Consider the following 14,858-nt stretch of genomic DNA (forward strand, 5'->3'; position numbering starts at 1 on the left):
ATTGAGGAAGTTGCTGGTGGTCTTGAGAGAGTCAGTTTATTTCCTATTTCCTGTCAGTTTGTGGGGTCACCTGACTTTTTGATATGTTGCAAAAGTGATGACATTATTTAGAGCTACTGCACAAAAGATATATTTAGTTTTTTCTTTAATCTGGCTTCCTATAAAGCTGCTATTGATCTTCTGAATGTTCCCCTTATATCTTAATGCTTTTTGATAAAGTAATCTATCTTATGCTTGTCAAATAAATAATTCACCATCTTTATTGGAGAGCGTGTGTCCTTTTGTGGCCCACCGATTTGTGGAGTGAGCCATGGGTCATTTCTGGAACCTGTTTTATTCTTGTGATATATGCCTGCACTGGTCCACACTTTATCGCACACACTGTTTAGAAGACAATAAATCATACATATCATTCAAGACTAATGGCCTCGATGAACTCATTTCACGTCATCGCTGCAGCTGCCAAGTGCACATAAAAAAGGGTTCTTATTTTCTGACTCATCTGACCCACACATTTTAAGTAAAACTGTAAAAATGTTTATGCCTTTTACACTGACTGAATCACCACTTTGTCAGATTAATCAGCAAGGATAAGTGCTTTACCTGTTTTTGGGTCAACAGAGAAGTATGGCTGGCCATGGAGGATGCTGTACACCACTCTAGCACTGTTTCCGTAGGTGGGGTCATCTGCGTCTGTCGCCGTCACTTGCGTCACATATGTCCCTGTGGGAAACAGTGGGAAGACATAATGACTTGGACTTGATTTGTTTCCTCACAAGACTGGGACCCAAAGTCTTTGAAGTTCATCAGTTTACCGAACGATCTCACTTGACACTAATGAAAGATGAATCGCAACTGAAAAGCCACAGCCGTAAAAGTCACTGACAGACTGCAGTGAGGAGGAGTGTGGAGGAGAAAGGATGTGCTGGGATGTTGCTCAATTTTCCCGTTGTATGTTTTGATTTGCCCATTTGTAGCATTACTAAGTGGACATATTTTCTTAAAAAGTAAGGCAAGGGGGAAAAACCTCTTGGGCAAGCATTCATTTAACAATGCTACCATTAAGTAAACAAAGGGCCATGGCAAGAATAGTATTAGGATGGCAGTCTTCCAAACTCCAGTAAGAGGGACAGAATAATTACTTGTTGGAGGTTTGGCTCATCCCGCTTAACTAGCTGGCACTGAAAACACTATTCCATTAACTTTGTCCTTGTGTACTTAAATTGAACAAATTCACTCCAAAATTTCCAGAGAAGAGTAACCAACAAAAACTGGCTCGTCAGACTGACTATTTTATGACTCCCTGTGTTTCTGTGGCAGATGAGCAGATTCTTTAAAAAGACAACATGCAGACAGGTTGTCGTACGTACATGCCTTCACAGGCAAACAGCTCTGTGCACATGTCACTGTAACATGCCTGCATCTGGCTAGCTTACAAACATCCTGTGTAAAATATTAACAGCTGCAGGATTCATGGGAAAGGAGACACTGACCAGAGGGACGGCATTTACATGTTCATTTCAAATTCTGCTAAGCTCCTAGTTGCCTGTAAAGACCCTGCTGTACATTAAATACGCTTTGCAGTCTGAGCAGATGGTAACAATGGCATTAAAACATTAGGTGAGGGAGTTTAGTGTCTCAATCCTCCTAACAAAGCCACACATGTCTGATTAGACATACCAGAAAAGGAGGACATTGTATTCAACGTGAGTATACACCTCTCAGTTCAGCAAAGGAGAGGGAATCCGCACAGCTCAGATGTAGTGAAAGTTTAAAAAGCATCCAGCGTGGCTGACACTGATGCATTTCCAAGCGGCGAAGACAACAGCCTTTACCCTGTGAGTGAGCCAATAAACATGGAAAATAAATTCTATTCATGCAATTATGGAAATTCAGGTGCGTGATTAGGATCTTGGTGGAAGGAACGACTTTAAAGGTCAGTGCTAGTAAACACAGGAGAATGCAGACCAGTTCAAAATAGAGATTATCTGTCTGGCTTCATTAATATTCTTTATATCACAATATTTAAGAAATTACCATAATGTTACAATACAGTGCAGAGGAAACTGATTTACACAGCACAGTATACACTCATTAAAATATGAGGAGAAAGAGAGATGAGTTAGTGATTTTATAAGGTTTGGCCAGTCTGATCTTCATTACCAACATTTATTGCATAGTTAGGTTCTTCTTTTCTCTCTTTTAGTTTCCGTTTAGCCCTGCTAACATAAAAACATCCACAACCATAGATAACAATTAATGAAGGCACTGATCACACAGGTCAGCTAGTAGAAAAATTGACAAAGACTTTAGTGTATGTTGATGTTTCTACAATAGTTGCAACTCCTGCAGAATAAACAACCTCTGAATTATTACCTCAGAATTTAGTTGTTTAAAATTCACAACTGAATGAAATTACCTTTGACGTATTATGTCTTTATTTTTCTTAACATAACTCTTTGACAATATAGTACATAAAATACTATACAGCCAAATGTAGCCTCCTCCTAAATCACTGCCAGTCTTCTTCTTCTTCTTCTTCTTCTTCTTCTCTCTTGGCTGCTCCCGTTAGGGGTCGCCATAGAGGATCATCTGCACGACCTCCCTCACCACATCCACAAACCTCCTTGGCTTTCCTCTTTTCCTCCTCACGGCAGCTCCTTCTCCAGATGTACCCAGCATCTCTCCTCTGCACATGTCCAAACCATTTCTCTCCAAACTTTCTGGCCTGACCTGTCCCTCTAATATGCTCATTCCTACTCCTGTCCATCCTCATCAGTCCCAGAGACAATCTCAGCATCTTGAGCTCTGCCGCCTCCACCTCCTCGTCCTGTCTGTTCATCTGCAGCACCGCCTCAAACGCATTTGACATTGCTGCTCTTACTATCATCATGTAAACCTTACCTTTCACTCTTGCTGGTACCCTTCTGTGGCAAATCACTCCTGACACTCTTCTCCACCCATGCCATTCTGTCTGGACTCGAGCCATTATTCAATCAATTACGTGCGATTAACAGATTAATCCCTCATCTGTTAAAGGCACTCCACCAAGTTCACTTGAACCATCACAAGGAGGACTCAGCGAAAGCCTGTGAAAACAGCTCTATAATGCTTCCTGTGGCTCTTGAAAGAACAATCTGTGGTCTGGGAAAATAACCCTGATGATACAACTAAATATCAAAATGAAATTGACTTTGTAGTCTGCAGAGCATCAAGTTAAATAATAATGATAATAGTCATAATAGTAATAATAATAATTTGAGAAAACTATGAGTGTGATAATTACAGGAAGGTAACACTTTCATATTGTTTGGTTAGTTCGTTTAATGTTCATGTGATTAAATTGATGTTTATTAGTTTTCTGTAAATTATCTAATTGATAATCTACTTAATTTATTCAGTGTGTTTTTTAAAGCTTATCTCTGTGCACTGCTGCGATGGTCACACTAGATGTGTTTTTGATAGAACTTCTCTGACTTTACAGTAAACAGACGTTGCAGAGCACCTTATTATTTAGAGTGTTCAGGCTATGTTGTTCCTGCTTTCTACCCATCCTCTAGAGACTGCTGATTTGGGAGTTTTGAGGGCCTCATTGCCATTCAGATCAAGAGGAACCATTCTCCCAGCGAATTACCTTGATCTTTTCTCCCTATGGGGTTGGGGGGTGGAGGATGGGGGTGTATAAAGACAAAGCTGTGAAATATACTCAGGGCACACCAAGAATAACTGCTTCTCTGAAATGTCAAAGTCTGTTGGGGGGGAGTAGCTTTGCCCCTCCGGTCGTACCTGTGATGCTCCTGAAACTCAACTTTTGCGCTCAGAGTTCATGACGAGATAAGAAAGGTTTCAGTGCAAAGACTTTTACTCACTTAAGGAAAGTACTGGCTTCTCTAGCTTTAGTGGACACAACATCATAGATAGCCACTTACCTACTGGTGACATCTCTGGGACACTGGCTGTGTACGGCCCCTCCAGGAACTTTGGCTCATTGTCGTTGATGTCCTGAACCTTGATTACAAATTCTGATTCTGGCTCTAAGGGCCTATTGGTGATGATGTCGACAGCCTGGGCGCGTAGGGTGTAGTAAGGCTTCTCCTCCCTGTCAAGACTCCTTAAGGCATGGATGTCCCCCGTTGTTTGGTCAATTGTGAAAATGGAGCCAGCCCCGTCCCCCGAGAGAGTGTACTTCACCACACTGTCCCCCTTATCGAGGTCAGTGTGCAGCTGAAAGACAAAAGAGGAAAAAGACAGGTTGAGTGCAAACATCAGCACAGATAATGATTCATTGAAAACACTGGGGAAGAGCTGTCAAAAACCACTATTTCACAAAGACAGTCAAGGAATCTGACGCATCAAAAGAGCAAATTCATGTCTCTGCAAAGATCTGCAAAACACTAAGTCATGAGAAAAATAAAATGATCGTACTTTCAGAACATTTCACAGATTAATGAGGCTAAATCTCTCATAAATAATGTATTCTGTCAGTGCAATTACACTGCAATGATAACTCTTCAACATTGCACACCCATTTCTATTCAGGCATGACACCAAATCTTCTTTTATGTGAGATAGTTGATAATAGCTTACTGAAGTGGCAAAGATCAGGCTGTGAAAACTAGAGGAAAATATTATTTTTCCAAAAGAACAATTCTGAATGCCTTCACCTGATAGAGGAGGTCTGTGACCAGATGACTCTCAGCACAGTCACAAAATACCACTACTTCAGCCAGGGAACATCTTTGTTAACATAGATCCAGGGCAGCAGCAGCTCTCTTTGTACAAGCCAAACACATTCTGGGCCGGTGGTAGAAAGCTTATTGACATAGTTATGTTTGCCTCCCTGTGAAGATCAGTCATACGATTCAAAGCCTTTTAAATATTTAGAGGCTCTAATGCAATGTGATTATCACAATATATGGATGTAGACTTTTGCCCTCTTATCTGTGGCATTGAATTTCTAACTAAACCACTGGACAGCAGTCTTATGCAATAAGACAAGAGCGACGTTTTGAGCAGTGAAGCAGAGACACACAGTGTAGCCAGCTAACTCGATCACTGTCTAGCTCCGTCAAAAAAGCTTCTCCTGAGATACCTCTAATTCGACACTTGACTTTGGGCCCTTTTCTGGCACTGCTAAAACAGAATGGGCACGGCAACTTTTTCAATTGCTTGTATTGTCAGACAGTAAATGGTGAAATGCAATAATAAAAGTTCAGCAACCATTACTGTCCTGTAATCACATCCTGGTTCATCAGTCTAGTATCCTTTGGAATTATGTCCATACTGGGCGATTTATGATTCATGATTTATGTCCACTGCCAGAGTTTAGTGCCGATGCAGGGGACTGTTGTCCCTATATGTTAGGCAGAAAAAATTGGATATGGAGATGACTTGTCCAACTTTAATGCCGGTGAGTTTGCCTTCCTCCCAGACCTTGAATGAATGTTTATGCTTTCATTAACTGTGACCACGACCTTTGCCTACACTTATCCAAATGTTAAAGTTGCTGAACCCTAACTGTATCTCCACCACATTATATGTGCCATAGCTATGATTTTTCACTACCTTAGTCATAGCATAGCTGCCATGCACAAGTTAATGAGTTAGCTAATAAACAAATGGACATTTCTTTAATAACCGGGCCTCTTTTTCTTGGCAGTTTTCCTGTGAGCCTCCATGATGGCAGCCACGGAACGGAGAGGACATTTGAGATGCAGCTATAAATTCTCTGTAGGTTGTAGACACACAAGCACAAACACACTGAAAGTAATTGGTAATTCAGTGCAAATTGGCCAGTTCACACAAGCATAGCATGGCATTATAATATTCTCACCCATGGTGCATTATTCATTGATATTCAAATGAATGAAGATTATTTTTAGTACATAACCCTTGTCGGTTGACAACTAGGTCCCATAACATTTTATGCAATGAGCACAAAATCTGAAATGTAGATTAAGTATTGTCCAAATAAATAATGTGAACAATATGCTTCTCCTCCACTAACTGAAGATTACAAACTAAACTTTCTACTTATCCTTACTCAGCAGTAGATAAGATTACCTAATTGTTAAGTTTATGCAAGTAAAGAGCTCATCTCATTTGTTGGGGAACATGAAAACACACTTAGTGAAGATGAATTCGATATTCTACTATCATCATAGTTAAGACCCAATATATGTAATGGATGGTGAAGATGATGGGCACCCAGACACAGATGCCCCAATCTGCAGTCCCTATAAAAGCCCTCCTATAGAGAAAGTGAGGGGATAAACACTCACTTCAAATCTATCCTGAGCGTTTCCGTCATGTGACATCTACAAAGTAAATGTTTTGGCTATTCCCTCAGTTTTTCAGCAGGACTTTAGGGGCGTGAATGACTACGCCCTTTGACTATGCAACAAAATAAACTAAATTAAATAATAATAATAATAATTATTATTTTTATTATTATCACACATGTCTACATAACATTTTTATAGCACCTTATAATTAATATGTCCAGGCTGTTCATCCCAGGCCTTCCACCTCAGCATGGGATCTTCTACCCTTTTTTCAAGGGGACAAAACGAGGGAACGAGGGAACCACAGCGGATGTAACCACACCTGCTGAAAGACTGGAGCAGCCACCTTTTTGTCGGTCAATTAGGAGTTTCCATCCTCATCTCCAGGGGAGAAAAAAGAAAGCGAGTTTTCAGCATTCACACGCGCAAAGACAGGCTTAAAAAAAGAAACAGCTCCAGGTATTTTAGGCTGTTCATTTAATTCTTTGCTGAATGGACAAACGCTGCTGTGGCGAAAGAGCGGAGGAGGAGGACAGGGAGCTGGTGGAGGGGCAGGTGTGCGTCCCCCAGCAGGGGAGAGGCGGTTTAAAAGTTAACGAATGTAAACCGTGTTGGACACAAACCCAGAGCACTGGACTGGGTTCACAGGAGGAAACTTCCATTGAACAGAGGAGCAGAGAGTTTTCTGGGCAGCAAGCCTCCAGTTCACTGGGGAGCTTTCATCGCCTTTGAAACGGAGCTCGCGGCGTCCAGCGGCCCACCTGGTGGATCTGGTGGATCTGGTGGACCTGGTGGACAGGTGAGCGAGTGTCGGGCTCAACTGCGCTCCGACTGCAAAGGAGACACCCAGAGCAAACGGCGTGTTCTCCACTTGAACTTTTAATAAGTCGAATTAACGCGAACTCTAAATATTCCTGCTGTTGCCTTTGTAAAAACGGACTGTGAGGAGAGAGACCGAGCGGCCTGTGACTTCCAAAGGTAGGATGATGCTCTGTGTGGTCTGCCTGTGGTGCCTGTGGTGCCTGAAGGCCTCCTGGCTGCTGTTCCTCTCTTATTTCAGCCATTTCTTCTTCTTTTTCTGGCTGCTGTGTTACATTTACCATCTGTGTGTGTGTGTGTGTGTGTGTGTGTGTGTGTGTGTGTGTGTGTGTGTGTGTGTGTGTGTGTGCGCCTGAAGGCCAGGGCAATGATTTATTAAAATCTATGGACTTCCGTCGGAGTTGTTTGTTGTTAACATGATCCAAATAAAGTCATGGTTTTACTAAATGATCTGGTCAAAGCTGGAAATAATTTGTTTTGTCTGATGTAGAAGCTGATGGGACGAAGCTTATTGCATTCATCATTAATTGAGGTATTTATGTGACTTTGAATCCGTCTTACTTCCCAAGATATGAATTGGAAAATATTCTCAGCAGTTTTAGGATAATAATATTTTGCCCTGTCGTGTCTTCTTGTCTTTGCTCGTGCGCATCTGAGCCGCCATGTATTTACTAGAGAAGTGACATTCTGTATTTATTCTTTATTCAGTTGCATCTTATATCACATGAACAGAATGGTTTTGTATGTATGAGGCACACTGACATGATCTTTTCTCTGTTTTGCACACAGATGGAGTTACAGACTGGATGGGAGATCAGACACATACGTTGTCTGACTACAAAAAGTAGGACTAGTATTCTGTTCTATCATGCGCCGCCTGGCCGCCGTGCCATTCCACTAGTGTTGGTCACCGTACCACCCGGTAGCCTCTGTGCATGTATGTATGTGTGCATGCATGTCACGGTTTTGTCCCACCTGCTTTCGGGGATGTTGGCGGCAGCTTTGTGCATTCATGGCTTTGTTTCCTAACAGATATGGCCATGTGTTTGGTCGGCCATGTTATCAGACACATTGTGGAGAATCCTGTGAGCTGCAATGGTTCATCACGGTGAGATATGGCATGTGGCTAACATGTAGATGTGATTCAGTAATCATTAAGGCAATACAAAGCCAGCAGGGATTCATATTAGCTTTTATTTATTTATACTATGAACGTCCTATCCTGCATGTCTGTAGGTGAGGCTGCAGAGCAATAGGTAGTAGCACAATGTAAACCCTGAACAACAAAAGCAAGCCAGAGTGGTGCGTGTTTGTATGAAGTAAGTATATATGTGTTTTTAATCTGAAACTAGCCATACTTAATGCAAACAAAATGTGATTGTTAATCAATTGCATTTTCAGCAGAGTCAAGTGAAAGCTTACTATTTCTAATTGCCTTTTTGCCTGTCAGCAGTGTGGTGTAAAAGTGCTGTTGCCCTCTGGTGCTCCCCAGAAACTTGTTTCTCCGTGTTTGCCAGTCTTTTAATAAAACAGTGTGAACTCCAGTGCTTTGTGTTTTAGTCAGATGGCAACAGGGGATCCAGCAACAAGAGTAGTTGTTCATTTATTATCCATCCTGTTTCCTATTGTTTTGAAATCCTGTAATCTTTCACAATCCATTCACGTGATCTATGGCATTATTTGTTCTAGATTATCTCAGGATTGTATTGTGGCAGGCTTTCAAACTGTTTTGTCCCGTCAGACAGATGAAATGACAATACCACAGAACAACGCTGTTAGGCACGGTGAAAATTGTCCCCCCTCTTGCTTGTGGTGTAAGGATCCACATTTGCACACAACATAAACACCTGTGCCCAGTCTTTTGCATTCCAACACAAATCGGCTGCAACAAACCCTGCTGTGAGAATCTGATGTTCCGTTTTTGTTGAGGGCGTCTAATGACGTGCAGTTTATGACTGGGATTGCATTATGTTGCAAGATGTCCATCTTAATATGTCACCCAATCCGGGTGGGCAAAGTAGCAAACCCCTTACAATGAAGCCTGTACCTCGCAGAGCTGAATCAACATCTTTCTGACATACCCTCAAGAATGAAGCTCTGTAAGCACCTGCAGCAGTGTCTGTTGCAGGGTAATTGTTTTCGATTGCATAATATTGTTTAGGTATTATGATGGTTTCCATCATATGTGCTAAACAACAAAAAGGCATTTAAAGGCACATAGAGGCAAAGTGACACTCCTTAATGAAGCTACCAATAGGTTTTCATTATTATCATTGTTGGTTACTAGTATTAGTCAGTTTATCAGGCGGTTCAGTCCTGACGATCATCTCAAAATACTGGAACAGAAGCTGTATTGGGTGCTGGTATACTCTAACGTGGGCAGGCCCATACTTTTTTGTACTACTGATTTAAAATGATATCTTTGTGTTCATGATTAATGGGGAGTATTTGGTATTCGTTTGACTGACAAGAAGGGGAAAAACAAAAACTCGGAGCATATTTTTCACGTTTGCAGTTTATACAATACAAGTACCCAAGAGAGGCACCTGCACATCGATTCAGAACTGCACAATTAAAGATGAAAAAGAAATGCAAATATAAAAAGAATAGGCACATCACCCCATTAATTATAAGTGAAAGTTGACTGATATTAATTAAAATTTCCATTACTCTGACAATGCTAATCAATTAAGCTATATAAAATGATTCATTAATAGGGAGGCAGTCAAGGGCTTCTTTCAAACGACAAAACACCCATTAAATCAATAGACAAGAGGCAGAATCACAGCTACAGCCTCCTTAAAGGTATTTCAAAAGAATATAAGATTTTGAGAAAGGGAGAAGAGAAAAAAAATCCCCATTCCTGTCTTGCAACAGTTGTTTGCAATTTATAACACGTGAAGCAACGAAACAGGGTCTATGCCTGCAGAATTCAAATGATGGCATTACTGATAACCTTATGCAAATCCAAAAAAACAAACATGCATTTGGTTAACATAAAGACTGCGCAGGACCACTGAGTGAGAGCTGGCTCGTAGAGGCAGCATGATCATTATGGTGCACTGTGGTGACTTTACACTGCATTCATCATTCATCAGCAGCACAATTAGCAAGATGCTCCGCTCAGGGTACCAGTTTACATGGCAGCTATAAACAGACACAGGTAGTGTGAGGAACTGGAATAAGATTTGTGCTACCATTCAAACCCTCGTACATCTGTTCGAGTAATTACGTCTGGATTCGTTATCCCCTTCGAAACTTTTCAAGCTGCCAACTTTTTACTGTCAAACATTTTGCATTTACATTTTAGACAGTTAGTTAATGCTTTTGTGAAATGGATGTTTCAGTGATCATGAAGCAGTTCAGAGCCTTAGTTGAACTCTTTTTCCAGGATTTACGGCTTTTTATGGACCAACGTTAGACACTGCAGAGTTCAAAGCCGTGACTTATAGTTTCCTCATTGTTCTCTCTAACAGTGAGGGAATGCTGGCATGTCTGGAACAGTTGAGGCCATGCAGATGGTCAGGCAGTGCATCAGCAGTGTTGTCTAAACAAATATCTGCAGGCCCATTACTCACCTCCTATCAGTGCAAAATACTTCTGTTGACTGAAGCTGCTTAACTACCGGCACCGATTGGGGGGAAAATGGTAGCTTTTCTGGACGGGCTGTGGAATAGCTCATACTTGGGACAGTGATTGTGCTTTACAGGAAATTCTTGGCTCTGAGTGAAAGTGGTGTTCTCTGTTACTCTCAGGATTTGCAGCACAAGGTCCCGTATTGGCTATGCAGTAAACCCGCATATTGATTAATTTGAGTGATTTCAGAGGAGAATGTAACCAACCTCTGTAGAAAATGCTGTAATTGGATTTCTGCAACCAGGCTTATGTGGAGCTCCTCTCAGGAATGCATATGGAAGCCACAACTCTTTGCTGACTGTGGGCCAACATTGTTCCTTGAAAGCCTCCTTCTTATCAAACTTAGAAACATGGACACCAGTCTTGTCCTGCACTTGGGCTCTTTGAATGAGCTATATTTCCTGGTATACATTATAAGCTTGTCTCCTTATTGGTGCCACAAGGCCAATTAAAATTGATTTATTATACTTTGTGAATAAATTAATTTGTATCCTTACAGTATTTAACTCCAAGTTATGTTTCAAACATAACATTACACATACTATATTTATCTTCCATCAGAATTCATACTGTGTGCCATTGATCAGGGTAAATCATTCTGTAAGCAGTGGTGCTTTGTATGCATCGCTGGCCCACTGCTGTCTTGAATTATTTTTATGCTTTTTATTACAAGGTCTGAAACTACCCCTCAGTCCAACAACTATTCAACCCAGTGGTGTGACGACAGAATGGCAGTCTGTTGGCATGTTGGTGTGTTGTAGGTGGCTCCAAGTTTGTGCATTGTCAAGCCAGTGCCATGTCATATCACATCATGACTGCTGGTTGCGGGGTTAAGTTTTCGCAAGTAGTCGTCGTACTGGTGAGCTGCTGATGGAAAGAAAACACTGTCAAATGCAGCAAGCTTATTATAGCTGATCGATATTGGCTTGCAAGCCATTTCTTTGCTGCTGACAGCTCGGAGCTCGCTATCTGGGTTGTGTCATGCCTCAGTCAGGTAATAAGGAGATGGGGGAGGGAAGGGGGAGGTGCACACATACACACAGGAGGCTATACTGGTAGATATATGTAACGGCGGGAGAGCGAGGGAGGAAGGCAGAGAGGGAGAACAAAATGGAATAGAATGACAGATATAGCCTTGGGTGTGTGAAAACAGATAGAAGCTGTTGAGTTGTATTTAGCTCTTAAGCTGTATTAGTGCGATTCAGTGCTCTGTACATTGCACCTTTGGTTGTAAAATGGAATTCACCAAAGCCCAAACAATTGCTCCAGTGCATTCACTGTTTGTAGAAGGATGAAGTTCGTGGTCGTTGGTGTAACTTTTACCTAGATCGACAATCTGAGGAAATAACAGGATGCTGTAAGACCGACATGACATGACATGACATACATGAGTGGAAGTTACCAAAGAGATATGTTTTCATGTGAGGCGATCTTTTGCATAACAAATGAATGATTTTTGACATATCACATTAATGTACCTGATTGTTATTGATCTTAGAGACTGGGGTTAAGGCATGATTCCCCTTTCTCATATCACACTTGATTAAACAATATAGTGATATTGATACAACATACAGAATGCAATTTTCCACCCAGAATCACAACAGTATTGCCCATCAATGTCAAGGAACAAATGGAAAATGTTGACCATGGTAGTAAGTGATACTGATTGGAGCATTAGCACACAGTTTGGAAATATGATCCAGGCAATTCAGGAGAAAAGTCCATTACCCATGAGGACAAACTATATGAAATATATTACTTTGGCAGCACAGATGAATGGCACCATTAGCTTTTATTTCAGCTGCTCTTTTCAGAATTTCTCGCAAAACATTCATCATCAACATACATTACATTACATTACAATTGTAAATGCCCTCGACCTCTTAATATGTTCTAACGAGCCGCTGAATCAATGGCACGACACTTGCATTATTTTCAGGAGAGCAATCCTTTCAAATTACTCTGCGTTTGGCAGTGAATTACTCGGGCAACAAAATTCTAGATGAATTTGGAGATGACTTCATGGATGGGCATTTTATGGGAGTTCTTACACATCTCTGCATATAATTACTATTCATCTAATTGTTGATATATAATATATGTAAGTGCTATGTTCCCCATCTTGGTGATTGCAGTATTGTTGTGTTACACAATCAGTTACTGCATTAAACATGCTTCATGGATGTCATGGATAGATCAACAGGATTATTGTGTGGCACATTGTTCGGGCTCTGTAATGTGGTATCCTCGCTTAGCAGTAGGTCACTGAATGGGCCTCTGCATAGAACGCTGCAGAGCAGTCAAGTTATGAAACCAGTGATTTTTGGAAGCAATGTTAATTAACTGCTGGCTTGCAGTAAGTCCCACTGAAGTGTTTTACAACAGGGGCTATCATCATCATGGTGTGTAAACAGGTTTGCTGCTTTTATATGAGCCTCCTCAGCTTTTCAAGCAGTTTACAGCTAAATTTCAAAGCATTTAAACTGAACCATATTTAACAACGTGGAACACAATATCGCTAGAGAGGTTGGTAAATTTCATATGGTCAAATGATGGGATCTCTCTTTGTCGGGTCCAGTGCATAAGTCTTGTTGAAAAGGTTTTTATGTCCTTATAGATCCTCATTGAAAGATTAAATTGCGGGCTCCACATCAGTAATAAATCTCAGCCAGGTGTGGGGTGGGACTGGGAGGAAGAGCCATCAATAAAAAGAAGGATGGTCATTCCTCGTCAGGCAGAAAGCAAGGGAATAAACAAGTTGTTGGAGAGACAGAGTTGCCCTTTCTAGTAAAAGTGGTTTATTGACTTATATTTAAATGAGCGACCTTTTGTCCGTAAGTGTGAGAAACGGGGCATTGGAGCATGCCATCACATGCTCTGTATTGCACTAAAGGGTACAGAGAGACTTCTTTTCCTTTTTATTTTATTGGTCCAAAGTGTGACTCTGTCTAAACTGATTGGTTTTCTCTTTAACCTTCAGTGCATGTGCTGTTATGGATATGTATGCTTTCTGAACTTAATGGCTGAAGCGTCAGTGAGTTTTTCTATGGAACTAATTTCCTTTACTGCGTTTTCTTGCGAATTTGTTTAGTCCCCTTTTGAGAGAGTATTGCACATTGCCCTGCAATCCTGTTCCCATGGCTTATACAAGAAAAAACATGGTTGTTACTTGTGTTGCTTTCTGGGGGAGGTAAGACAGTGGAGTTGCTCAAAGATATATTTTCTAGATACAGAGAGTGGAGACCAGGTTTGCTCTTAGGTGGGTCCAATCCCTCATCAGTGAGATTGGAAAGGATAGGACAAACAGTCTGTGTAGTCTCTCCCAGCTCCTTTGCTCTCTCTTCCATTTCTCTGTACCCTCCTATCCCTCTTTCTATCTCATTAATAAAACACACTATTTTCTTATTTATATGTCCGAGCCTTTATGTGCAGTGTGTTATCACAGGATAAAGTCAGTATAACTTATTAGGCAACAGCTGAGATGCACAATAGTAGGGTGCAAAGTAATTATTTATTTCTACTTGTTTGGCATCCTCCAAAATCCTATCCACTCAAATCACAGAGCCACTCTGTATGCAGTGTATAATTGTCGCATCTGGTCAGGAAATTCCGACGTTATTAAGAGATGTGCTACTTTTGATTACACTTCCACGAGTAGTAAGCAGTCATATTTATTATGATTCAAAATGACAAGCACAGTTCTTTTTTTAAGTGGATCTTGAATGGCCACATTAGAATAATTCTAGGTAAAATATTTTAGACGGCGATTCACGACCATGGCGTTCAAATGAAGAGTGCCATGATGTCAGAAAGAAATGCTGGAAAATAGCAGAGAGTTTAATAGAGAACGAGAGGATGCAGCTTGCCTTGATATACAGCCACGCCACTAATGGCAGGTTTTTCTTGCAGATAATCAGTACACAGCATAGCAAAGGCCTAATTGTGAGTGCACCGGGTTGTCACATCAACCCCCTTAAACCCTCTGTGCTTTAATTGTTAATCTGCAATAATGTGGTTGTTGTCAAAAGTAGGTTGTCAGAAGTTTCAACATGAACGCTTGTTTTAAATGTGAAATGTGCTCAAAGCGATTTCTAATCAATACATTTGCATGGTTGT

General features: G+C 41.0%; 1 protein-coding gene across 1 annotated transcript in view; it reads right to left on the reverse strand.

Moving 5' to 3' along the window:
- LOC139220784 (cadherin-12-like) overlaps positions 1–14,858 on the reverse strand; it is a 57,126-nt gene that overhangs the window by 35,180 nt on the left and 7,088 nt on the right. The window contains exons 2-3 of the mRNA XM_070852627.1: positions 3,930–4,224; positions 604–723 (exon numbers count right to left, since the gene is read on the reverse strand). Coding sequence (XP_070708728.1) covers positions 604–723; positions 3,930–4,224 — 415 coding nt within the window. The remainder of the gene's footprint in view (positions 1–603; positions 724–3,929; positions 4,225–14,858) is intronic.

Source organism: Pempheris klunzingeri, chromosome 21 (genome assembly GCF_042242105.1).
Source record: "Pempheris klunzingeri isolate RE-2024b chromosome 21, fPemKlu1.hap1, whole genome shotgun sequence".
Lineage (NCBI taxonomy): Eukaryota > Metazoa > Chordata > Actinopteri > Acropomatiformes > Pempheridae > Pempheris > Pempheris klunzingeri.